The sequence below is a fragment of the Lagopus leucura genome, unplaced genomic scaffold (assembly GCF_019238085.1).
Source record: "Lagopus leucura isolate 7727_CA_CO unplaced genomic scaffold, USGS_WTPT01 Super-Scaffold_100004, whole genome shotgun sequence".
Taxonomy (NCBI): Eukaryota; Metazoa; Chordata; class Aves; order Galliformes; family Phasianidae; genus Lagopus; species Lagopus leucura.
In genome coordinates, this window is record NW_024962264.1 from 68,088,996 (window position 1) to 68,114,324 (window position 25,329).

A 25,329-nucleotide genomic window follows, 5' to 3' on the forward strand; every position below is an offset into this window, starting at 1 on the left:
TTTCTGCAAGCTAAAATCTTTCCCACATACTGCATAATGCTTTAAGGGCTGCCTGACAGCCTCAAGGCCACTAGAGTGCCTTCCCCAGGTAAAGCTAAGAGCATCTTTCAGATTTACAGAGCTTCCATTTCACCTGCACACGGTGACTTCCAGAAATCCAGTGGTTGGCAAGGCTGCCCATGGCAGAGAGGTTGGAACTAGATGATCTTTAAGGTCCCTTACAACCAAAGCTATTCTATGAAATCACAGCAGGGGACTTTGGGAGCAAGGATTAGATGGATAACATGGGTAGGGAGAGCACTGCATGGAGAACTGCACATCTAGAGCAGGAAAGTAAACAGCAATAACATATAAAATCACAAAGAAAACTGATTTTCTCCTCCCCATAGGATGGCAGAGTGGATTGCTGGCTGGGATGGCAATGGGAAAATCCTGGGAAAGCCCATGCAGAGGACCAAGCAGGTTCATGACCCAGACTGGGCAGATCTTTGCAAGCTGCATGCAGCATGCATCACTTGCATTTGAAATGTCAACTGGGAGCTCAAGAAGTGCTACTGAGTTCAAAAAAAGGGATGAGAGTTATCAGCTTTGAGCAAAACTTGCTGCACATAATCATAAATGTTCCCTCACAGTGCAAAGGTCAGCCCAGGACAAGGGGAAAATTCCTTCCTGGCCCCATGCTGGTGTCTGTATTCCCTACAGCAAGCTTTGCCAGAGGAATCCTCCAGACTGCCTAATGCAGACGTACAACTTTGATTGGAAATGATCATTACTTTTCTCTCCTCACCAGCTGCCAAGAAAGCAGCAGAGGGGTGAACTTAGTGCTGTCTGTGAGCCAGCTGCATCAGGAGCTTCTTGAGATGTGAACTTCTCTGTGCATCCCAAAGGGACTGGCGAGCTCACGATGGAGTTCAACATACCCTGGATGGTGCTGATGGGGTCTGCCTCTGCTACCACATCCCAGGCTGCTGAATAGTGCCATCTAGATCCTCAAGGGAGGAAATTCAAAGTTTAAGTCTGGTTGAAGAGGGAAAACCCATAGTTCTAACCATGTTTCTAGACATCAGCCACCTAGGTGTGCAATATTTCTGGTGCTCCTTCCTCCTACTGGAAATGAGCCCTGCCCTTCAGTGCTGCTTTGGGACATCCCATCCATCCCCATAAGCACAGCCAAGGGATGTTCCCATCAGGCTGATGCTGCATGCCACAGTGCTGCCACCAAGGAATCCCACCACTTTTCCTCATCCAATTTAGCCAAGCAGCCCCACTGGGTTTGCCAGACTCTACTTCATAGAATGGCTTAGGTTGGAAGGGACCATTCAGTTCCAACCCCTTGCCATGGGCTGTTTGTCCCCCACCAGATCAGGCCATCCATGGCCTTGTGCACCCACGCTTCTCTGGGCAGCAGTGTGGGCACCAGAAAGGCAGGTGGCTTTTCTCACCTTCTTACCACAGCTTGGGTGCATTGATCCAGGCTTGGCTTTAATTTAATGCCATTGCAAGGCACTGGGTAGATTGGGTAGATGTAGTTATGCTGTCATATCAAGGTAACACCATGCAAACAATAGGCCCTCATATCTCACATGACTCTGATGACTCCTAGCAATCCGTCATGCTTCACTCCCCCTCTCCCCCTGCCCCCATGGCCAATTTGCCCCTTTTAACTCTAGGGATGTTGCTCTCATCTTTTGCCAGATCTGTACCATCTTCTCACATCTGGAGCACATTTCCACTCTGCTTAATAAATCAAACAATAGTTTGCTCCTTCATGCTGAAGTTGAAGGGAAGTGGGACCACAGTGCTCTTCAAGGTTCCCTGCAAGGACACCAAAATCTGACACACAGACCCATCACCAGGGGCTTGGAGGGATCACGCTACCCTTCCCCAGCCTACATGGTTCATCTATAGGTAATTTCCAGGGAACGAAAGATGACTTTTCATGGATCTTCCCATCCTTCTGCTCATTCTTTCTCTTCTCCTTTCTACAGTGATTGAATTCCACTTAATTTGGGAGAAGAAGCACACAGGGGTGATAGGATAGAGGACACCATGCTTCCTTCTGTGCCCACTCTGTTCTCCCACATCACCCACAGCATCCCATCCCAGGACTGGTGCTGGCTCAATCCCTCTCTTTGACCTCTATGTGAGCCCATCTGTGTTCCCAGGAAAGCTTATTGTTAGAATCTGCACCCACCTATCTTAACCAAACAAACAGCTGCTAGCGGAAGGGACACCCTTCCCAATCCAAGTCAATTTCATAACAGCTGTATCCTATTCACTGTGCAGCAGTGATTTTAATCTGCAGCACAGACCCAGGCAGGGCAGTGGCCCCTTCCCAGCTCCCCTTGCCTATTGTAGGGAAATTTCCCCCTCAAATTATTTCTCTGTTCTTGCAGCCAGAGAGAGAAGGCATCTCCCATATCAATCCTGCTCCATCATAACCACCATCACAAGGGAGAAGTCCTCAAGCAGGGGGACAACGTGGCCTTCAGACAAAACAATTTCGTTAGGAGGTTGAAGGACACATCACTAAACATGAGAAAGCTGGAGCCAGCTCTCTTGCATCCCTGCCCTGGGCTGGACCAGCAGTTGGAGGCACAAGAAGACGTGAAGATGCTTCAACTAGGTAATCTTTAACCTTCCAACCAACCATTCTATGGTTCTGTGCTGACTAAAGGATGGCTGGGTTGGATGGAACAGCTTGCCCAGTGAGGTGTGTGCTCCTTCCCTAGAGGTGTTCAAGGCCAGGCTGGATGGGGCTTTGAGCAACCTGGTCTAGAGAGAAGTGTCCCTGTCTACAGCAGGGGGTTGGAACTGGATGATCTTAAAGGTCCTTCCAACCCAAACCATTCTGTGATTCTATGACTTGTCTTTCTGCCTTCCTTCATCTCCTTCCCAAAAAACAAAGCAGAAGTCTTCCATTCCCACCATGGCACCTCCTCGTAGCATCTGTAATCACTGATGCAGATGCACATTAGGAAGATGCGTGTCATCCTTATGGTACATTCAGGATAGAATACACTGAATAGGGGCAGGTCACCTCTGACAGCACAAGGCAGGCACCATCACTTGTAATTCCCTCTTTGTGTTCTTCTTCTTCGTGCCAACAGAGAGAAGGGATGTGTCTGCTGGTACAGGATGAACCTCAGCCCTTATCTCAAGAGGTTCCATGGGGAAATACAACAAAATCCTCTATTGTTATGCAGGAAACACATCTTTCAATAGCTTTCAGCACCAAACCTGTCTCTGGGACCTTCCCTGTCTGCTGCTGACATCCCCTCTGACCTCGAGGACGGTGCTTCCTCCCCATCTCTCCACGTTGCAGTGAAGTTTTGGAGCATCAGGAGGGCAGCAATGCCCAGCCCTGGGCTACAGAAGACAGCATGCACAAAGCCTCTGGGCCCTACGTTGGGTCAGGGCAGAAGCAGCTCCCAGGCTGACAAGATGAAGAGTTAAAGCAAAGCAAAAGCTTCGGAAGAAAAACGGTTATGTAATAAATCAGAGATTAGAAGGCAGGAAGGTGTGCTATATAGAGGAATCAAAGTCCGGAACAGGATGTATATAAAGCAAATATTGAACTAACTTTGATAACACAGAAAAATAGAAGATTTTTGGTGGGGTTAACTGAAGGCTCAATTTTAACTATTATAAATTTCCTGTTTTACTCGTGTCGGGTGGTTTTACAGTGATCTATACAATACATTGTGTGCCTAATGATTTCCTAGCCATGAATGGGTCACTCAGATTTTACTTTCCATGCTCTTTTTTTTTTTTTTCTTTTCTGTCTGTCCTGAAGCAATCATGCTATTGAAATCCTCCAGGCCTTGCCCATTGGGTGTTTTCTTTCCTACCAAGACATCAAACTAGCAAGAAGGTTTATTTTAAGCGAATTGAATAGAAGGGATCACATAAGCACCTTGTTGGAGGCGTACAATGGGAGCCGAACCCAGGGCTATTCAATTAACAAGTGTTCCATTTTCATGCAATTCCTGTTGTGAATTCATTACTTTAATTAGGCTGGCAAATTGCGAAGCCAACAAGGCACCATTTGTCTGCAGACATGTAGGCTAAGAAATTCCACATCACAGAAACACAGAATTGCCTGGATTGGAAGGGAACTCAAGGATCATGAAGCTCCAACTCCCCACCACATGCAGGGCCACCAACTCCACATTTAATACCAGACCAGGCTGCCCAGGGCCCCATCCAACCTGGCCTTGAACACCTCCAGGAACGAGACACCCACAACTTCTCTGGGCAGCCTGTTCCTAAAGCTCAGCTTCTTGCACCTATACTGTTAGGCAACACAAGCTTTGGCTTGGCTCTGCCTGCAGATGCCATCAGATGGGATGATGCAACTGAAAAGGAACTCTGCAGGGCACACCTGCAAAGCCCCTAACAGGTGTTAGAGAAGGGGTGTTCTTTGGCCTTTGGTAAATATTCAGAAAACTGATGGCAAAAGGAACAGAGTTGTCCTCCATGAGCACTGCTGGCTCATCACAACTCAAAGCATATTACTTATGGCCAACATTTTCTGAAAGTTTCCAGCTAAATGCTCTTGGGACAAGAAAAAGCTGTTTTCCCTAACTTTTGCCCATGGAAAAGTAATTCTATAAGATGGAGCATCCCAGGACTACCACCTCTTTTATAAACCTAATAAGATGATGATTTTTACACTTTAACAATCAATCGCAAACTGATTTCAGATTAAGTCTTAGTTCCACTTGAGAAGTGACATCAGTAAACCCATAAGCTGAGGCTGTAGATTCCCCTACTCAAGCATCGAAGGCATGGTGGAATCCCTCCTTATTACTTGGTCAGCACTAAATAACAACACAATCATAGAATGGCTTGGGTTGGAAGGGACCCTAAGGATCATCAAGCTCCACAGGCAGGGCTCCTAACCTCCAGATCTGGTTTTAGACCAAGTTCTAGCCCAAGGGCTTGACTTAAGAATGCATGCCCCCATTAAGAACAGGGCCACAACACTCTTGGGAAAGCTAACGTAAATGATTTTGTGCAGTCTGTGCAGAAAAAGGCAGGCAAGGTGGGACTGTTCATTTGTCCCCGTTCGTTGCAGAGGAGTTGGACCAGATGACCTTTAAGGATCCCTTCCAACTCAAATGATTCTATGATTCTATGACAGCCCTCTTAATAGCAGCCTGATTTTAGACCAACAGAAGCCAAGGATGCAGTTTCAAGATCAGTTACAAACACAAGGAGCAGGATTTAGCTCTTGCATTTGGGTATGTGCAACTATCAACTTACGGTAAAGCAGAGCTGGTTGAAGGACTGAGACAGCAAGCGTGAAGTCAGTTAACATCCCTCCTCCAACTCATCATTAGAAGTCCATGTAAGAAGGTCTAAAAGAGCAGCTTAAAAAATAAAAACACACAATTTTGTTAAATGTTCAGATTTTTGTTGAATATGAACTTGTCACCTTTCTGATCTTCTATATTCCTCTTAACTTTACCAGCTTAGAAAAGTAATAAATTAAAAGTAAAGGGGGGTTGGATGATCGATGATCTCTGGAGGTCCCTCCCAACCTCTACAATTCTGTGATTCAATTCTGTAATACATTTTTAAAGGAAACTTCAACGATCAGCAACCCAAGGTGAGGAAATAACAAGCATAATTGAAGGAGCCAACCAGACAGCAGATGGATACTGTTTATTGGTTCTTTCCATCACATCTGAGTTACAGGTGTAAAAGTCACACAAACTGCAGGTATAAACATGTAAAACAATACAAAAATAAATGGAAAGGTCATTTCATATTTACCGAATCAAGTTGTGTAATAAATACAATAGGCAAAAAAAGCTTCACTCACACCATTCAGTTTGACTGAAGTTACAGTAGTGTTTGAAAAGACAAGTTTTTAACTTAACGCTGCAAATATTAAAGCATTGAGAACTAGTATCAAAGTGAATTTTGGCACGTTGTAAAGTGAGAAGTGTTACATCAGCGTCGGACTCGTGTAAAAACGAAGCAATTTCTCACTAGCTTTCTGAGGTACGTTTTTAAACAATCTAAAATTAGATCAGCAATGTAGTTCTAACAGCTCACAGTTCACAATTCACTATACTAGTTACAATTTTTCCCTTTTAAGAATACCAACGTATTCCAGAGCTTAAATCTGTGCAAATTCTGAAAAAAATTCAATTAAAAAACAGTAATAATTAAAAAAAAAAAAAGAAAAGCAACTTAGTAGGGAACTTCAACATGCAACTTTAGTCCTCCCTGCAATCAGTCTCGTGAATTGCAAAGCGTAACACCAGGCTAACAGCACATTGCATGGCTTCGTATCAAACACTGCCCAAGTTGCAGACGTTCCTCTCCTAAGTTGGTCACATTTTTTTCTCCCTATAACTTCAGTAACTCCTGATCACACTCATTCTCCGTGAGGGGGAAGAAAAACAAACAACACATCACCACCACGAGCTGCTAACATGAAGGTCAGCAAAGCATGTAAACCCCTTGAGGACTCTCAGCATTTCTTTCCCATCTCAGAAATGCCTGGACACAAAGTTACTGTTACCATATTGGTTTGGTTTCGTTTCTCTCTTTTTTTTTTTCCCCAAAATACAGTAAAAGATAACGGAACAGTGTTTAATGGCACTTTTTCTGTATCCAAACATTTGTGGTTTAGAAACGGTGCTTTCTGTATTCTATTTTAGTTTTACAGTAGCTAAAAAGTTTTCAAAACTAGATCCTTAGGAGTAACTCCATCCTTACCCCGACTCCAAAAGAGTGAGGAAACCACATTTCCAGCTTATAAACATCTCTGATCAGAGTACAAAAGTTATGCTTTTCTAAAAAACAAAACAAGAAAGAAAAGTGCTGCTGACTGTTACAAATAACCCCCAAATAATCAGCAACTGCTAGCAGCAGCATCAGGCTTTTACACCTCTGAGTCCTCAAAGAGCTTCCTTTTAAACAGTATTTGTGCTAATATTCTTCACTAGGTTAAATTTTAAGTCCTTTCACCAAAACTGCTTTTCTTTTTTTTAAAAAAAAAACAAAGAGGTTGCAAGCAATGCAACCCACGATGTCCATTTATTTCAGGCTTTGGGCATAAATGGCATCGTTTGCAAGGCACTGCTCTGTTTCAAGGATACCTCTGTCACAGTTTCACTGTTTCAGTAATTTTTCAGTTTTGAAGTCACAGTTAAAAGCTAAAAGAAAAAAAATAATAACAATAAATTGAGGTAATCGAATTGTTTCAACACCAAAATATCATCGTTGAAATAGTACCAGTATGGTGAAAGGTCTTCCTAATACACAGCTATCCTCACATAGCATGCAGTACGGTATATCTGTATACTAGGCCTTCGTTCTGAGCTCTTCTGAGCTGGTTTTTGAAGAACACCTCCACGTGCACACGCTGCACGCTTATTTCACTTGAGTTCACGGGGCATTTTTTGTTTGTGACGGATTGCTCCAGGCCCATCAGCCCCATATGAACCCCCGTGTTCAAGCGCTGCACAAATCGGGGCTCTTAAAAAGAGTTCAGCAGAGCAAAGCAAGCTACAGCATCTTCATCTATGGTTCAATCAATTGCACTTAAACCTACACGGTTGCTGACTTACAGCCATTCAGCCCCCGTTGTTTCTTCTGACGTCACGCCGTCATTCCGCTATCCTAGATATATGGCTTTGCAGGTTAGATAACTGGTACTGAAAAGGAGCACGCCGGGTTTACGCTAAGTTGGCTGGCAAAGAATCCGACCTTATGAACCTTCCTAATGCCCCTTTTATTGCAGTGTTAGCTCCAGAATTCTGTTCCCTCATAACCCTGGTCTGATACGTCGCTTTGTGCTGCCAACTGCACTTAGTTCTGTAAACACCTGCTGGCCCCCTACATCCACTGCTAGCTACATTTCTCTACCAGGCACTACAGTATATTAAGACTAAACCCATAGCCATGCATAGATAAACTCACGAGCCTTATCACGATGCTCTATACCTGTAATAGGGTTACCCAGAAAGCCTAGATACACAACTATAGCTGGCTTTCACCGGCCTTAACAGGATACAAGTCGTTTATAAAGCCTCATGGTGTGCAAAGAAAAAGAATTCTTACGTTCAGACGACTTCTTAAATCTAGGAGGAAAGCTAGAACGAAACCTTATCAACATCTATATCCCAGTCTGCAGCACCTGGAATTCCACACCTGCACCATGGGACCACCACAGAGCAGGCATGGAGCCAGCTAGTAGCAACTCACACTGAAACCTCGCCAATGAAGTGTTTCAGGTTCTGATAGGCTTCTTGAAGTTTTGGCCATGTCAGATTCCAAAGGTAAAAAATAAATTCCATAAGCCACGTGCAGCCATAGGTTTTCATGGCGAGAGATAGATCTCATTTTTCTCCCATGGAAAGAAGCTGGGTTATGTATAGGTATTTCCTGTAAGAGATCATTCAATTTCTTACCATATTGTATACAACTGACCTAAGACAGAACTATTTCTAAGGACCTGGAATGTCTTCACTTGACTAAATTCTGAGTGCACAGCATGCTACAATAATCTGCTCATTCAATAAGCTTCAATAATGATGTTCAAGCAGCTTGCTAGGGTACCACATATATTGATATTCCTACAATGAGCTATGAGGCCTCGCTTCAAGTTGCACCAAATTCAGTTGAAGGACACATCGCCCAGGTTCCCATTACAGAACCCTTTGGTGACGGTAGATGTCTGGGTGCATCAGTTCAGTGTTACAGTGTGCAAAGCTTCCCAAATTCTTTCCTACTTCAAGTACATCTTTTGATATTTTTTTTTTTTTTTTTACCTTTGGAAACAAGAAGAGCAATTCTTTAGCTAAGGAATCCTGGCTTTTCATGCTCTCCTCCTTTGCTTGCTCTGCTTAGTCTTTGCTACTCAAGTAGGAATCGTTTAAGCAACAGCAAGTTGTACATTCTAGAAAACACGACATCAATTGCTAGAACAGCACTGGAAAGGAAGAGGTATCTCCACCTGTCTCTCCTTTCACCTTGAAATGTATAAACATCTTTTCTTTAAATAGTCAAAATTTTGACCGCAGATTCAGACCGTGCAGAAGGTTTTGTAGGACACCCTTGGGAGCAGAGCAGAGGTTTGTGTGTCCCCCCATTTCTCACTTTAGGAACACCCTTACAGCAGCAGGATTGAGAACTCCTCAGAGCTTTTGACGTCCCCCCATTTCTCGCTTTGGGAACATCCCCCCAATCCCACATAACTGAAGTATACCACTGCTCTTCAGTGCCCATGGGCAACATGGTTCAAGGGACATCCAAGAGATTAAAGCAGATCGATTCTCTGCACTTTGGACCAATTCCACACTTACATTCTGACCTGCTAGGAAATACAGCTTCCTTTTTTTTCTTCTTTTAAAGACATTTCCACTACTAGCCAGAGATTCCAGGTGATGCTTTTTACAGTCTGGAATTAAGGTGAAGTGGAAGCAAACCTGACAGTACAAACAGCTAAGCAGTTACCATAGTAAAAATGCCAACCTTACAGGAATGATCTTAGTTTCAAAAGGAGTGCAGAAAACTGATATTTCACTTAATTTTCTACCAGCAAGGACAACAGCATTTTTGGTTACTGACAATAAGTGGTCTAGAAGTCCACAGAATACACGTGCTTATGTCTTCTGCTCAAAGAGATCGTGATACTCTTGCTCTTCTAGTTCTCTGTTGTACTTCTCTATCTCCCTGTTGGCTTCTTCCAAGTAATCGTTCATGAATTGGTCCATTACTGATTTTGAAAAGCTAAGGAAAATAAGAACATTTGTGCCAACGGTGTTTGTTACAAAAGAACAGATTGGAAGGATCTGCCAGCTTAGGGACACTGACTGAAAATAAATCCAATGCAATACTTTCCAGGAGTCCCACAGTCAGACCCAACCACAGCTACTCTTCATTAATGCAGAATAAAGGAGCTTCCCATGAGAAAGAAAACATGACAGCAGAATTACAGCAGGTTTGCGGATGTTGATAGCTACTTTAGTAAGTGAAAGTCAATAATCAGCCCAACACAGACCTGCCAGAAGTGCCTGCACAAACATCATCTCCTCCCCAGCCCCAGGATCCTGATGGTGTAAAGGTTGAGTGAAGAGTGGAGATGAAGTTCACTGTTACCTCATTTTCTGCCAGTGTTACACAGCCAGAAGTCTGCTGATAGAAAATGTAACCTTGTCTCATAGGAACATAGACATATCTGATCTTAATCCCAAACAGAAGCCACTCATGTTTTTGTGATGTTTACCTCAGTTAAAGTGAGGTCAATTGGGAATTTAAGACCACTGTAAGACTGAAATTTCAGTGATAAAACAAAGGCAAATAAAACAACAATGGAGATGCAGAGAAACAAGAAGAATAGAAATACATTGGAAGATGAGTATTACTATGGAGTTTCTTGCCAGAGACAAGAATACAGTCAGGTTTAAATAAAAATTAAAAAAGAAAGAAAATCAGTATGGTTCTAGAAAGAAAACCAGAAGACTCTGCTTTGGCTCTAGCTCTTTCTGTAACTGATATCAAACAATACCAGTAAGGACAAAGCATTTGCAAACAAACATATATCACCATTAGATAAGTGCATCGTACTGCTTCCTAAGCTGAAGTACTTTTAAAATAAGATTTTAAATGTTCAAACGAGTTTAAAAAGTGATTACAGAAAATGCACCACTGCACATGGGTCATATTTCTGCTTTGCATCCAGAGAAGGCTCTGGGGAGGCTTCATTGTGGCCTTCCAATGCTTGATGGGAGCGTATGAACAGGAGGGGGAACGGCTGTTTACAAGGGTGGATGGTGATAGGACAAGGGGGAATGGTTTTAAAGTGAGACGGGAGGTTTAGGTTGGATATTAGGAGGAAGTTTTTCACCCAGAGGGTGGTGAGGCACTGGAACAGGTTGCCCAAGGAGGCTGTGGATGCCCCATCCCTGCAGGCATTCAAGGCCAGGCTGGATGTGGCTCTGGGCAGCCTGGTCTGCTGGTTGGTGACCCTGCACACAGCAGGGGGTTGGAACTGGATGAGCATTGTGCTCCTTTTCAACCCAGGCCATTCTATGATTCCACAATTTGAATTCCAGCTTCGCCACAAAGACACAGGCAAAGCAAGAATGATACCACAGCAAAACAAACCAACCTGATTGCTTTTACTTTGGTGCAAAAATGTCCATTTAGAAATGTCATCAGCTGTAGCCAAGAATTAAGCAACACTGCACAACTAATTGGTTTGAGAAACGTTCCTTTGACAAGCTGGGGTCCACAAATCATCCATTGCACATGATCACATGCAGCAATTTAGGGGATTGGGTTTTTTTGGTTCTACTTTGCTTCCCAGATCGTACCTCCAAAGAAAAAAAAAAAGGTGTTTTAAAAAGTTTTAAGTGGCAAGTACCAGTAAACAAACTGGCTCTCCAGTGCATCACCTGCTTTGGAAGCCTACAAGTCAGATCTGCAGTCTGTAGCCTTCCTACCTAATCCTTCACCAAAAAATGCACTTTAAAGGATACATGGATGGTAATCCATTTTGTCACCAAAAAAGTTCACAAACTGTGTGCCATTGTAAAAATAACCAGCTGGAAGCGGATCCAAGTGGCGTTTCACCTAAAGTAAGAAAGAATATACTGCATATTAAACACTTACACGTGAAAATTGCTTAGATACAGACCTAACAAGCTTAAACAGAGAGGAAAAATTCCTTCTTCAGCAGCCAGGCAAAAAGTTACAGCACCTGGCTAAAAAGTAGCACTCTGAAAAGGCTGTATGAGAAATGATATTTACACAAAGGGAATTCAGTACAGCAACACTCATCACAGCCATGCCAAACTTTTAGAACTCCAACTCCAGAGATAGCACTTACATCCCAAAGATAGCTGATAAAGGCAGGGTAAGGCTTTTGGGATCCTAATTTGGACATGATAATCTGTACAATACAGTGCAGGAAGAAAAGATGGGTAAAGCAGACCATTACATCCTATAGTTTCCCCCACTTTTCAGGGCTTACTGAGATAAATGCCTACACAACACCAAGATTTATCTCTTAATTCCCTCCTGGACAGACTCATCTATGTTCTGAGTATATAAAGAGACAGTAAATGCTATAATTTAGTGTTCAGCACACTTGTTATGGCAGATATGGGAGGTGCTCTATCCTACAAATGGATACTTGAGAAAAATCACCCTGAAGGACCTGTTATTAATTGCTTTGACTTACGTGAATGTTTTTTATTTCCTGAAGGGTTAGCATTCCTCTGGTTTTCAGGGCTTTCCTCTGAGGTTTCTGTATAAAGGATTAGACCCCAGTTATACACCTTCTGTACAACAGTGTGCCATTACAGTTCAGCTACATTAGAAAAACAGCAAAGTACTTCCTTGAAAATGCAGATTAACCCACGCTTGAGACACGCAATTCATTTTAAGTTCCAAGCTTTAAGAAGATTAAAACAGTATTTCACAGAGTGCTCTCTTACGTGGACAAAAAAATCTGTCTCCATATATTACCTGTGTGATATATGCAGAGCACGAGATATCATTACAGAAAATGCATACCTCCTCGAAGTAACCTGCAGGAAACTTATTTCCCTTCCCACACTGTGTTCTTGAGATACTATGCAAATCCTAACCCATTAAAAAAAGTAATTAGGAGCATCTTTAATTAAGACGTTCCAAAACGGCATCATAAAAGGGCAGAGTTGGAACTACAGATTCAGGATCCAGCTGAAGTACTAAAATAAACTATGTGTATGGTTCAACAATTTCCCAAGACCTTCACCTTCAGTCTGACAAAACTGCTGGTACTACTTGGCTTTGTAGGAGAAAACTTCTCATCCCACACTCCTGGTCAGGCTGTGCCTGTGTCTGAGAAGTTAGAAAGAGACCACTGCTGCAAAATGTGCTTCCAAAGCTTCTTATGGCACATACCCCATTCCCTACCTGTGTTGTGTATGTACACTAACCATGCAGGATCACAAATGCACACACATTTAGTGTGCATAGCTGTACACTAAAATATAGCAAGAACAAATGAAAAAGCTAGACCCTCTGTTTTAGTGCGTTATTTGCCAAGGAGGTTTAATTTAAGGACTCAAAACATGTTTTCAGCATCGTTCAGCTACTCCAAGATTTATTTCATACTACATTTTAGCTTTGGGCAATCACATCTCAGCTTAATCATCTCGTGCTTATTCTGGAAATACTCCATTTACTCAAGTGTTCAAAAGCAGATCAATCCATGAATATGCTATAGCAGTTATTAAAACAACAAGCATTTGCAAACTATTAGTCCTCTCTTTGAAATACAACTTGCACTCTGGAATGCTAATAACACCTTGGCAGAAGAGAAAGGAGATTAATGAAAAGGTTTCATCAAGACACTCAGATTTCACCTTTCATTGTTTAGAAATACCAAACAGGTCACACTCAATAGAAGTAAACATGCCCACGAACCTGTTTTGCAGTTTCTCTGAGCCAGTCTTTTATATCCTCTTCCTTAAGGGAGCAGCCAATGAACACAAGGAAGTACTCCTGTTGACCGCTGCAATCTCTGCTATCATGTCTTGAATCAGGAGGAGTTGGCCCCTCCTGAACAGGCACAAGGCTTAGCGAGTTGGATGACGTGTTGTGACAAACCTCAATCACTTTGTCAGAATCTATTGAGGAGAAGACAGAAGAAAAAGGCGCCTCGATAACTTGCTCATCTAATTTAACACCAATGCAATGGTGTGCTTCCAAATACAACAGCATGCAATACAACCCTAAAACACTGCAGAAGTAATATCTTGCCCTTACCTGAAAACTTCACTTTGCCCATGATGTGATATATGTTTCCAGAAAAGGGACTTGGCTTGAGCAGTGACTTAATTGCTGTTAGAAAGGGAGGACAAACACGTTATGTCACTTCTCGCTCTTCTCCCTGGCGCAGTTTCTCATCAGTCCTATGCTACAGGTCTCTAATCCACATCCTAATGCTTCAGGGGGAAAAGCTGCAGTGTCCCCCCACAGCTCCCACTACAGAACACTTCTACACGTTCAACTCTCCTCTATGGGGTAGGTGGGAAATAATGTGTTCAAGCACAGTGAACGCTTACAGTGCGTGTGGAAAGTAAAGAGGTGCTCCTTAACACTGCTTTGCTATGGAAAGAAGGAAGGGCATGGTTATACATCTGGTCTAGGAGCCTAACATGCAGCTGAGCCTATTTTCTAGTAACTACAAATAACTGTTGGGCACAAATAGTAGGAATTGATCCTCTCTTACAAACTGCATTTCCATACCAATAAATGAATGTGAATTTAAAATAAAAAGCAAAACACATGAAGATAACTGTCTCAGCCTTTAGACTTTACATCTTTATCTGAACAAAATCATGGGTCAGTTTTCTAGGGCAGATGCTAAAGGTCATTTACTGTACTTCAAGGAAGGAAAGCTGCATATTCAATTAAAAGTTTGCTTCAGCAGTAATTAAAGTGCTACGTCAGTGTCTTCCTTTCCTTCTACTCCTCAGCCTTTTAAAGTTGGATTTAAGTCAAGTCAGTCAAAGTTCACTTGTACCTTTACATTTGGTCACAAATCGTGTTTTTTCCAGAGGACGGCTAAACCACACACAGATCTGAACCATGGGAGGAAAGACAGACCCAGCTCCGTATTTACCTTCATACCTTGAGACAAAAGGAACAGATTTCAAGAATGAAAACACACACATCTGTGCTTTTCACCTAGCAAATCTCTTAAAAAGAAGCTGCATTATTTCACTACAAGTGGCTTTTTCTCATTGCAAGAAAAACAGTAGGGGTTTTTTTCCTACAAAGAAATCCATTAAGGCACTGGAACAGGTTGCCCAGAGATGTGGTTGATGCCCAATCCCTGAAGACACTCAAGGCCAGGCTGGATCAGGCCCTGGGCAGCCTGATGTAGTCATGGTTTCCCTGTTCATTGCAGGGGAGTTGGACTGATGGCCCTCAGAGGTTCTTTCCAACTCTAAGGGCTCTATGATTCTACGAAAGGGTGATATGAAGCCTGAGATTGTTCAAAGAGCTTAGGAATCATTCTGATGTTCTTCTGCTACTAGTTTTTTTCCCCCTTACATGCTATCTACTTACTGTTCTTGCGTACTATCAAATACATTAACTGTTATCTAAAGGTTTTCTCTCTTTTCTTTGGTCACCATGCAATTTGCACACTCCCAGCCTTGTGCCAATCCACTTTAGGAACCCTGCTCATTCCAGATTTTGAGTAAGAATTATGAACAAAGAACATACACGTGTATAAAGGACTGGCAAGGCAAGGCACATAAATCATACTTCCAAAGCTATCAACATTACTAGGAAAACAGTCAGCCAGGAGTTCTAACAGCTGACAAGTTTACATTTCCTGCCAAATAGGTGTAGCAGATAACTACAACAAGATGTGCAAAGCACCCCAAATAATGAAAACTATCACTATGAATTAAAAGCAAAGCTTGGTACAACTTATTATTGAGCCCTCAAGCCTTTGCCAAGACTGTCAATAAAGATGCAGCTTTTCCTTTTCTTTTTTTTTTAAATAAATAATTGTTCTGCTAATAGCAAGTTCATTCCAGTAAGGCTGAATAGCTGTCAGAATGAAATTACTCTCATCATTATTGGCCTCACCCATCCCAAGCCTTCCCAGCTTATTCCCAGAGGGTACTTTTCTATTCTTCTTAAAAGCAACAGTAATCTGCCATTGATTTAAATAGTGTCCAGAAAGGATCCTGTTCCCCTTAAAAGGACAGCAGTTGTGTATCTGCTATGAATACTCATCAGCTCTCTTTCAAAAATGATTTACAAAGCTGTTTTCTGTTCCAAATGAGTAGTCTTAAAAAGAGTATAAATTAAGTTAGAGAGACTTTTTAATCTTCAAGTTAATTAGAAAAATAGTTTTAATATTTCTCAGTCTAGATACTTGCCAGCCAGGATACATTAAATATCGAGCTCTAATCTTCTGAGGATTTGAGAAACTGCTTTCTGAGAGAATTAATTCAATATCTTCATTCCTACAGAGGGATAAAGATGAACATTTTTAATTTATGACCTCAATAAAAAGGACACTATCTGTATTCTGCTTAAATAAAACAGAATATGTTAGCCACAGTAAATTAGAGTATCTTCCCACCAGTATGACAGTGACAGTGAGATAAATCACACTCTACAAGCAAAAACATACGTTTCCTAATCTCTATATTTATACAACCATGAAAGTAAGGGGAAGGTGCCTTTTGCATTAGAAGCAATTAAGAAAAATAGGCATCTGTCTAAGTTACCAGAGTAAAACAAGAGAATACAAGCTTCTAAAGGCATGTGTCCCATCTGCCAAGAGTGACAAACGGTGGATGGTGATTAACATTACCTCGTTACAATCCCATTTTCCGCCAGGATGAATGAAACAGCAGGATTTGCTGCTCGGATGAGGCTCTGCAGCTGCACAAGGAGCGGATGCCTCTGCTCTGTAGCATGACTTGTGAAAATCACATTACTCACCAGCCCTGTGTAAGGAAATCAGAAGACAGCACACACAAGTCAGGTGCACAGCAGTGACTAAGAACTGGTTCTCTCAACTCTCTTGCCTGCCCGAAGGAACCCAGAAGCCCATCTAACTTCACACTGGAACAGTGAACAACCATCACACACAGAATTATAAACTATTTTGCTGCAACACTGAGGGCGGTCAGCTCAGAAGCCCATTTAACACAACTGTAAGCATGAGGGGATGGCACCTCCTGAAGGAGAGGATTCTTTTCAGTCGCTGCAATGACTCAAAGAAGAGCTCTTACAATCTTGTGTTTCAGTGAAAATAATCTTACAAGACAGCCTTAAAAAATTAGCCTACCAAACACCAGGGGTTGGCCTCTTCTCCCAGTTAACTAGAGATAGGATAAGAAGCGATGGCCTTAAGTTGTGCCATGGGAAGTTCAGGTTGGATATTAGAAACCATTTCTTCTCTGAAAGAGTGGTCAGGCACTGGCACAGCTGCCCAGAGATTGGTGGGGTCACTGTCCATGGAGGTGACAAGAGTGAAGATGTGTCACAGAGGGTCATGGGCAGTGGGCACGGTTGGGGTTGGACTTGATCATCTCTTTTCCAACCTTAAAGATTCTGCTAATACCAATCATCAAAGACGACTTGACTAATGAGGAAGAAATACTCAAGGATTTATCATCCAACTAATTTCAGTGTTCCAGGATCTCTACTTCACAATTACGTTGAGGCAGTGTTACACCAGAATGAATTTCAGGCCAGCAAATTTCTTCAGCTCCAGCTTTTTCTGGTATCCCTGAGATGTCAATAATTGTCCACAATGTAGAAGAAATGCTATTCCTTTGCTCAAAAATGTGCGTGTGCAGCTTGAATCAAACACTTCCCTCTAAGTGCAGGTATAGCATGAGGCAGCCCAGTAAACTCTTCAACTACGCATGAATGTTTGAACCGGGACACATTCCACCTTATCACCATTAAAACAGAACACGTAATGAAGTTCACCTCATCATCTGCTGCCTGAAGTTATTCCTATTCTATAGAAGTGATAGAAGTCTTGAGAGTGCACTTATCCTGGCAGTGGTTTCCTTGCACAGAAATCTGGAGTTGAACTCAGTGACCCTTGTGGGCCCCTTCCAGCTCAAGATTTTCCATGTCTCTGTGGTTCTATGGATTTCTATGCCAACCATACTAGGTTACCATTATGCCATATGCTCCCATTAACTGTTACTTGCATCACTGACCTTTCCAAGCTAAGATTTTAATAACATATGCCAACTACCACCATTAGTATTTCTGTTTCTTAATCCTCCACAGAATTTTCCACTCCAATTTCAGAAACATCTATAATCTTCTGCACTACACAGTTCCCTTGAGAGAGACTAGGGAAAAGAACAGCAAGCACATTTAGGAATTTAAGTCACATAAATGCTTGAAATTACTACGTAGATCATGCAATTAAGATGAAAATTATGAATCAGCTCATCAACAACCACCACAGTGTGGGTGTGCTAAATGCAGTGTGTGGTTTTTTTTCTTTTTCTTTTTTTTTTTTTTTCTTCCTTTTAGCATCTTCGAAATTGATACTGATTTAAAAGCAAAGCTTAATTAAAATGCTAGTTACACTTTCTGTGAGGTTGGGACAATAAACAGTCTGTGTCATAAGTGCTATGGAGAACACCTTACAATTAGAATAGCTGTGCCTGGGAGAGAAAAGGTAATCGTTAGCATCTAAGCTGGCAAAGCCTGAAGTTCAGAAGATTCAAGGAACAAAATATGCAGCAAATCCAAGAACTGGAGAAATCTCGTCCTATCCTTCTCACTCATACTCTTCTCCACCTGCTTCCATTGCTTGTCTCTAAAGCAGACAGCTCTAAGGTGCTAGCTGTCATTCCTGTTGTAAGCTCCCACACAGCCTTGCAGGAAACAAAATCTGTGGAACTTGCAGGCTTCAGCTGCACACACCTATGGATACAACTTGGAGGCTTCCTGTGTTAACTGGCAATGGTCAACAACGCTGTGTTGATGGACAGGTGGTGCAACCCCACACTGTTTGAACCAGCCCACACAGCTTTATTACTGATCATTTTGGTCTTTTCTATTTGAACTGTCACTGCCATCTGTATTTCTTGCCTGTAGCCACGTGTATCTTTTCTTTATGCTTGTACAACACCCAGTGCAATGCTGCTTCGGCCCATAAGTGCTGCAGTGACACTAACACTACTGGGGTGCAGAAGACAAAAAGGTGAGGACAAGCATCTCCCAGTGAAGGTCTTGTTGAGCATTGCTCCTGTTGAGCCAGCAGCCAAGTCTCTGAGCTGTGCATAAAGCTGGATCTTGCATTCCCTCTCGCTCTTCCTTACTCCTCTGCAGTGACACATCTATAGTGTTTGCATTTCCACAACCTACAATACTCCTGATTTTTCAAAAGGGGTGCTGGAAATAAAAGCTTTGTTCATTCCAAGCCACTTCACATTTATTCTACTATAAATGTGATCACAGGATGGCTTGGGTTGGAAGGGATCCCAAGGGATCAAGTTCCAACCCTCCTGCCACAGGCAGGGCCACCAACCTCCAGACCTGGTGCAGATCAGGCTGCCCAGGGCCAATTCTGTGTGTGTGTCACGCTCAGTGACACCTCAGTTCAAAGCAATTTTCCTCCTAGAACTTTTTAGACAAAGATTTGCTTTGAATGAACTATCTCTAGGCTATCTGATGCCACGTTTTCTATCTGCCAACTAGACAACAAAACCTTGCAACATGCAGAAACAATTTGCTGCCAAAAGAACATTTTTCTAAGTCTCAATGCTTCTTCTCTTCAGCACTGGGTTCATAGGGAAAATTAGCTATTCTTGTTCTAAGCATTTCTTTTTATTTTAATTTTTAAATTGCTAAACTAACAAATGAGAACAAAGCACTGATCTGTGTAATTGCACCTACATACTTTCCAGTCTGCTCATGACTTCATTCTTTTGGGTTTCATTTTTTGGGGGGCTCCCTTCACACACACAAATAAAAAGTGGCATAATTCTGGCAGCAAATCAGAGCAGAACAGAGTCTGAACAGCCACAAGAAGAGAACGCAGCAGAATCTTGCTTTGACAACTGCATTTAAAACAAAAACATAGTCATGGAGTTGAGACAAGATCAGAAAGTCATGCCATGGTAACAGTGGTCTGAATGTGTCTTCAAATCCCCACTGTTCCTGGTTTATCTGATTTCAGGCTGCTTAAAATAAAGATTACTTGACCTGTGAAGATGCTACTGCTATTGCAAATTAAAACTACTTGATGGTAGGTCAGGAAGCCCACTGACACTAATAAGTGCCCTAGGTTCCAAGTCTGACAAAGAACATGATGCAGTAAACGTTTCATTTCAAGAGTCAGGACATAAAACTGAATACACAGGTAAGAAACAGCTCTTTTGCAGGTGTGCTTGTCTGTTGCAATGTCAAATGAAACTCAAAAGGATCCCCCATATGGTATGAAGAACTGGTTATGGGAAAGAAGCTACCTAGCTCTTTCTTAGCTTTTTAAAACAGGAAGAATGGAAGGAGAGCTCCATTTCCTCATACTTAGCCATAGAAAAGATGGGTACGTATGAGGAAGCAGAGCTCTCCTTTCAAACCCCATCCATTTGGCAGCTAGATTAGCAACACATAACGAGTTATAGTAGCTTCAAGGAAACAGTTTGACTTATGGCCTTCAGAAATCCATTCTCCAGGAGAGCACAGTTGGAATGTATCAACGTACAGGTTATTATATCTTCTCCATGCACCTACATAGAGAGAAATTGTCACTTCTGCACAGATGGTTCTTACTGAAAGAGCTCATCACCACCTCTGACTGCATGCATTTGCAGTGTATTTATCCGGCCTCACTACTGACTACTGGCTCAGCCACTTGTTCTGCATAGCTTACAGTCAAGAGCAATGACACATACCTTGCGAGCACTGGTCCAAGAACTTGGGAAAAAGCAGCCTGCAATACAAGAACAAAAGTTTACATACAGGCAGTTGGTATTACTTCTGCATGTCCAAATGAATGGCAGCATTTGAATCGAAGGGACACTGACAGCTGGAGTCTTACCACTCAACCCACTGTCATGTTGCCCTTCCCATATCTATACGTAGGGATGTTCCAGTTATGTTAGCATTTTGAAGAGCTCTTCCCCCAGAACTTGCTGAAAAGCAAGTTGCCACCATGCAATCTATTCTGTATTCTAGGAACTCAGAAAGAAATTGAAGTAATATTGAAGTCTGTTTAAAAAAAACAAACAACAAAAACAGGAATTGTGTTCAGCTTGCCCTAAAGAATTGTGCCTTCTGAATACAGGAGGGAATTCCTTCTGAGAAGATATTACATAATGCTTTCTGACCATTTTAGGCCACATCTGCTATTGTATCAGACAAGTGGCGATTATTTTTATTAACTTTTTCCCACAGAGAAATGCTGTGAACAGGAGACAGCACCTTATCTGTTTGTATTTAGCAACCTATCCCCTGTCCTGGCTTGCTGTTCAACGCTTTACCCTAGCAAACGAAAGAATCAAATCTCCAGAGCCATAAGCTTTCTGGGGCCAGGAAAGGATTTTGCTCCTCTTGACTGCAAAAGTTGTAAGTCAAACATCAAAAATCACTCTTTTTGACACTCATGGTGAAACTGCCAAAGTTTTCCAACTGAAAGATTTGTCATTGGCAGTCCGTGGCTCATTTGTAAGCTCTTATCAGCACAAACTTCAAAGTGAGACATAAATAGTCTACAGCCTAGGCTAAGCCTCTTCCTTCAATTGCTACTGCACTTCAGTAGGCAAACAATGTTAGTCAAAGGCTTGCAGGCTATTGCTGCTATAAATACCACACTCAGTGCCATGACCACAAAACACTGAGGGAAGGAATTGGTCTCTACTATAACTTGGAAAAGAATAAGTTTGAAGAGCAACTCCAGCATCCATTCACCAACATTTTATGTAGTTCCTATAGCTAACAATCTTGGCCATGAAAATCCCCAAAAGCAGCAAGGTAGCACGTATTATTGGCTAGTGTAAAGCACAGAAGTTAATGGTTCATGTTTTGAGAACCACACTATTTTAAAATGTTACCTATTTGGCTTTCTAATGGATTTATTCCCAACCTGCCTCTGGGGTAATCCAGGATATCAGATTTTTAATACTTGCAATGCTTTTGCCTCTCTGCTTTGCCATTCTTTTTCACTACGTTTGACTGCTTTCCTTACGTTCCACGCTTTAAATACAGGAAATCTTCATTTAACATTCCAAAACAGTGATAGAAACAATAACCCCAAATGAGATGTGTATCCCATTTACACAACACTCATAAGAAAAAGAATGACTACAAAAAAAAAAAAACAAACAAACACAAAGCAGGACAACTATCCAGATTTAACAAAATATTATTCACATTACACATTATTGGAGGAGTATGCTAATGCCTCGTTTATCCTTCCACACAATAAAGTTCTATTAATATTGTGTATAATTACACACCTAGTCCAAATCAAATTTCATTATTATGAACCCAATGCTGAAAGTTCATCCAAGACCAACCACCTAAATCACCTAACAGTTCTGAGGGATTTAAGACAGTTATGGCATTTAGCCATCACACAGCCTGTTATCATAACAGTGACCCCAAACTCATAAATAACCCATTCTCAGACAGCTAGAAATATTCTGTAGTATACCTGTGCTCTATATAGCAGCTCAGTGGCTCAACACAAGTATTAACTGCCCCAATGATGAAAGAAGACTTCACATCTGGGTCAGGATGAGTTTGTAGAGCCTGCACAACATCAATAACGTCAGTATATCTGTAAGAGAACAAAGCAAAACAAGGTTTCAGAGGAACAGAGCAAAATCTTTCGGCATCACCTCTCCTTCCTATCTCTCATCATCTAGAAGGTTGAAAACTCATGTCACTTTTTTTTTTTGTAGCTAAAAAAGAATTAAAGTAAGGACTGCCACGTTGGATGGGGCCCTGGGCAACTTGACCACTGGCGGCCCCCTGACCCACAGCAGGGATGAAGAATGATACCGTTATTTAACATCTCTTCCAATCCAAAACTATTTTTTTGTCCTACGAAATGGAAGGAGAAAAAAATACAAAAAGATGGTAAATACTGAAGGGAAAAAAATAAGGATTGGTTCTTATCCTTATTGCAGCATGTTCATTCTCTGTTTAAAAAAAAAAAATAAGCAAGACACGCAGCACCTCAGGCTTTCAAGTTTCTATTTTGAGAAAAAAAACACTGCAAACTGAATGGGCACTTCCTTCTAAAAAACTACAAATTTGTTCATTAATGATTGTCTAGCATTCACTGATCTTTCAAAAGTTGATGGCACCGTTCGTAGCCGAGAGAGATGATTATAGCCTGTATTTCATACCATATCACACTTCTTGAAATTAAATTCCGTTCTGAAGCTGCACAAATTAGAAGTTACCAAAACGTTCTCAGTCATCTAATGCCTCAAACACAATGGATCTTCCTCTGAAAGAAATAGGGAGGTGCTCCACCCTCATTTTTCATCAAAACAATTTCAGTATTTTTGCAACCTTACAAAGAAAACGGTACGTGAAAGGTACAACATGAAGCTAGCGAATGCTTTTCTGCATTCTTTAACAATTACAACATTTATTGTGTATTTTACCATTTTGTTAGTTGCAAAGTATAGGTCTGTTGCCAATAATTCATTTGTGTACCAACAGGAACTACAATATGCAACCCTCCCTCTATGCATTACAGTAATGCTACAGAGAGACATTCAAGAATATTCACCTGCAGCTCTAGAGTGCAGCTGGCAACATAATCTCATGTTGTCTGTGCCCTATTGTCCATGCCTAAATCTATGGCTTTAAATATGGGCAACCAGGGCTCTTATAGGTCTGAAGGAGATGTGAGAATACAAACATGAAGACAAAACTGATGAATGTGAGCATGAAACAGCCTTGGAAGGACCATCACCTCTCTATCTAGGATGTCTGGGGCTGTTGTGGGGGGGACAGGAATATCTGTTCCACTGGAGTGCTATTTAACAACAGAATCACACAATGAACAGGTTGGAAGGGACCTCAAGGATCATGAAGCTCCAACCCCCTGCCACATGCAGGGCCACCAACCTCCACATTTCATACTAGACCAGACTGCCCAGGGCCCCATCCAACCTGGCCTTGAACACCTCCAGGGATGAACGGGGCATCACAGCCTCTCTGGGCAGCTGTTCCAGCACCTCACCACTCTCTCTGTAAAGAACCTCCCCCTGACATCCAAACTAAATCTTCCCTTCTTCAACTTAAAACCATTTAGTCAACAGACTAGGGTACAGCAGGAAAGGATAAGAGGCCAAAAGCCAATCTCTCAAACAGAGGATACAGACCAAATTCAGTCTTTCCTCCCATGTCAAGAAAGGAAGACTTTGTATATTTGTGGGTATTTTTTCCTGCAATGGAGCAGCAAGCAATAAAATTAACAAGCAGCAGGAAAGTTGAGTTTAGTGTGTACATTAAACAGAATTAAGAGAGAACCACGCATTAGAACTGAAACATGAATGCCTGCAAGTGATGGAAGTACATTAAAAACACCTTGGAAACAGGAAGTGAACAGAAAATCCCCTACTCTGTGCTACAGTCCAAACAAAGTTCAAACACTTACCCTTGCAAGACCACTAACAGCCGTTTGCTCCTCCTGGCATAGGCGGACTGACGGACGCTGTGCTTTTGCTGAGCCTCCAGGACACCAGAGAGATAACGCTGGAAGTGGGCTGCACTAAAACACTCAGGGCTATCCATAGTCTGTCGATAAACTAGCCACCTGAAACAACAGAAAACAACAACAAAATAAGTGTTCTGACATCATGTTTCCGTTTACTTTTTGTTTCGACCCACCAAAAAGAAACCCGACAATCCTCAAGGCTCCACATCTCTCATAACACATGGGAAAGAGGAATTTACTTAGTTTTCTATCATTTCAGCATGAACACATTCCTTCAATCAGTGCCAAAAGGGTTTGTGCTTTCTCCTTGTTGTGTTTTTGTTTCTGTGTTTTTCTTTTTTTACACAAATGATGCACATCACCACATGAGCAATTCTGATCTTCATTCACAATGCAGTTATCAGAACTTAAACTAATGTGATTTAAGAACTCTGGGCATGAAAATATTTCACTGCGAGATGTAATAACAGCGTTTGTGTGGAAAACTTACTGAAAGTTGGCATTACAGACCATTCAAAACTCACCTGAAGCGTTCACCCTAGAAAAACAACCACCAAGATATTCCACATCAGCTTGCTAATACGAAGACTCTGAGTTAAAAGTGACACAAGACAACAATCCAGAACCTTACAGAGATTCAACTCTCTACGGTGCTTGGCTGTAAGATTTAAAATGCCTTGTTTCCCAGATCAAAGATCTATATTAACACATAGAATGGTAAATCCCTACAGCGGATTTGTCTTTTTGCAATACATGTCCTGAATACACCTCCCTGCTGCACATACAGAATGGAAAGTAGGGCAGATTAAAAACAATGCTGTTGAAAGGATCATTAATACAGTCTTTTCTCCAAGAAGAAATGATGCATTACCACGTAAGTCAGTAAATGGAAGCTCCTAACATTGTGACAAGTTCACTTCCATGCTTCAGACAGGATTCATTTGGCCCTTTTATGATTCAGCTGCCCACAGCAGCAGTGGCAGTTCCAGATAGATCAGATCTATAATGACACCTCTGATATTTGGAATAAGGAATATCAACAAAGAAATTTTGTGGTGTTTTTTTTTCTCTGAATCTACCTTGCATTGCAGTTAAATGAGATACCCAAAATAATTGAGTTG

The 25,329-nt window shown here is 41.8% G+C and overlaps 1 protein-coding gene across 1 annotated transcript in view; it reads right to left on the bottom strand.

Moving 5' to 3' along the window:
* Positions 1 to 5,655: 5,655 nt before the first annotated feature.
* DNAAF9 (dynein axonemal assembly factor 9) overlaps positions 5,656 to 25,329 on the bottom strand; it is a 67,552-nt gene continuing 47,878 nt past the window's right edge. The window contains exons 27-37 of the mRNA XM_042870901.1: positions 24,149 to 24,307; positions 22,184 to 22,309; positions 20,424 to 20,461; positions 16,358 to 16,493; positions 15,918 to 16,004; positions 14,543 to 14,649; positions 13,783 to 13,857; positions 13,441 to 13,643; positions 12,209 to 12,274; positions 11,505 to 11,598; positions 5,656 to 9,739 (exon numbers count right to left, since the gene is read on the bottom strand). Of these exons, the coding sequence (XP_042726835.1) occupies positions 9,627 to 9,739; positions 11,505 to 11,598; positions 12,209 to 12,274; positions 13,441 to 13,643; positions 13,783 to 13,857; positions 14,543 to 14,649; positions 15,918 to 16,004; positions 16,358 to 16,493; positions 20,424 to 20,461; positions 22,184 to 22,309; positions 24,149 to 24,307 (1,204 nt within the window). The 3' untranslated portion in view covers positions 5,656 to 9,626. The remainder of the gene's footprint in view (positions 9,740 to 11,504; positions 11,599 to 12,208; positions 12,275 to 13,440; positions 13,644 to 13,782; positions 13,858 to 14,542; positions 14,650 to 15,917; positions 16,005 to 16,357; positions 16,494 to 20,423; positions 20,462 to 22,183; positions 22,310 to 24,148; positions 24,308 to 25,329) is intronic.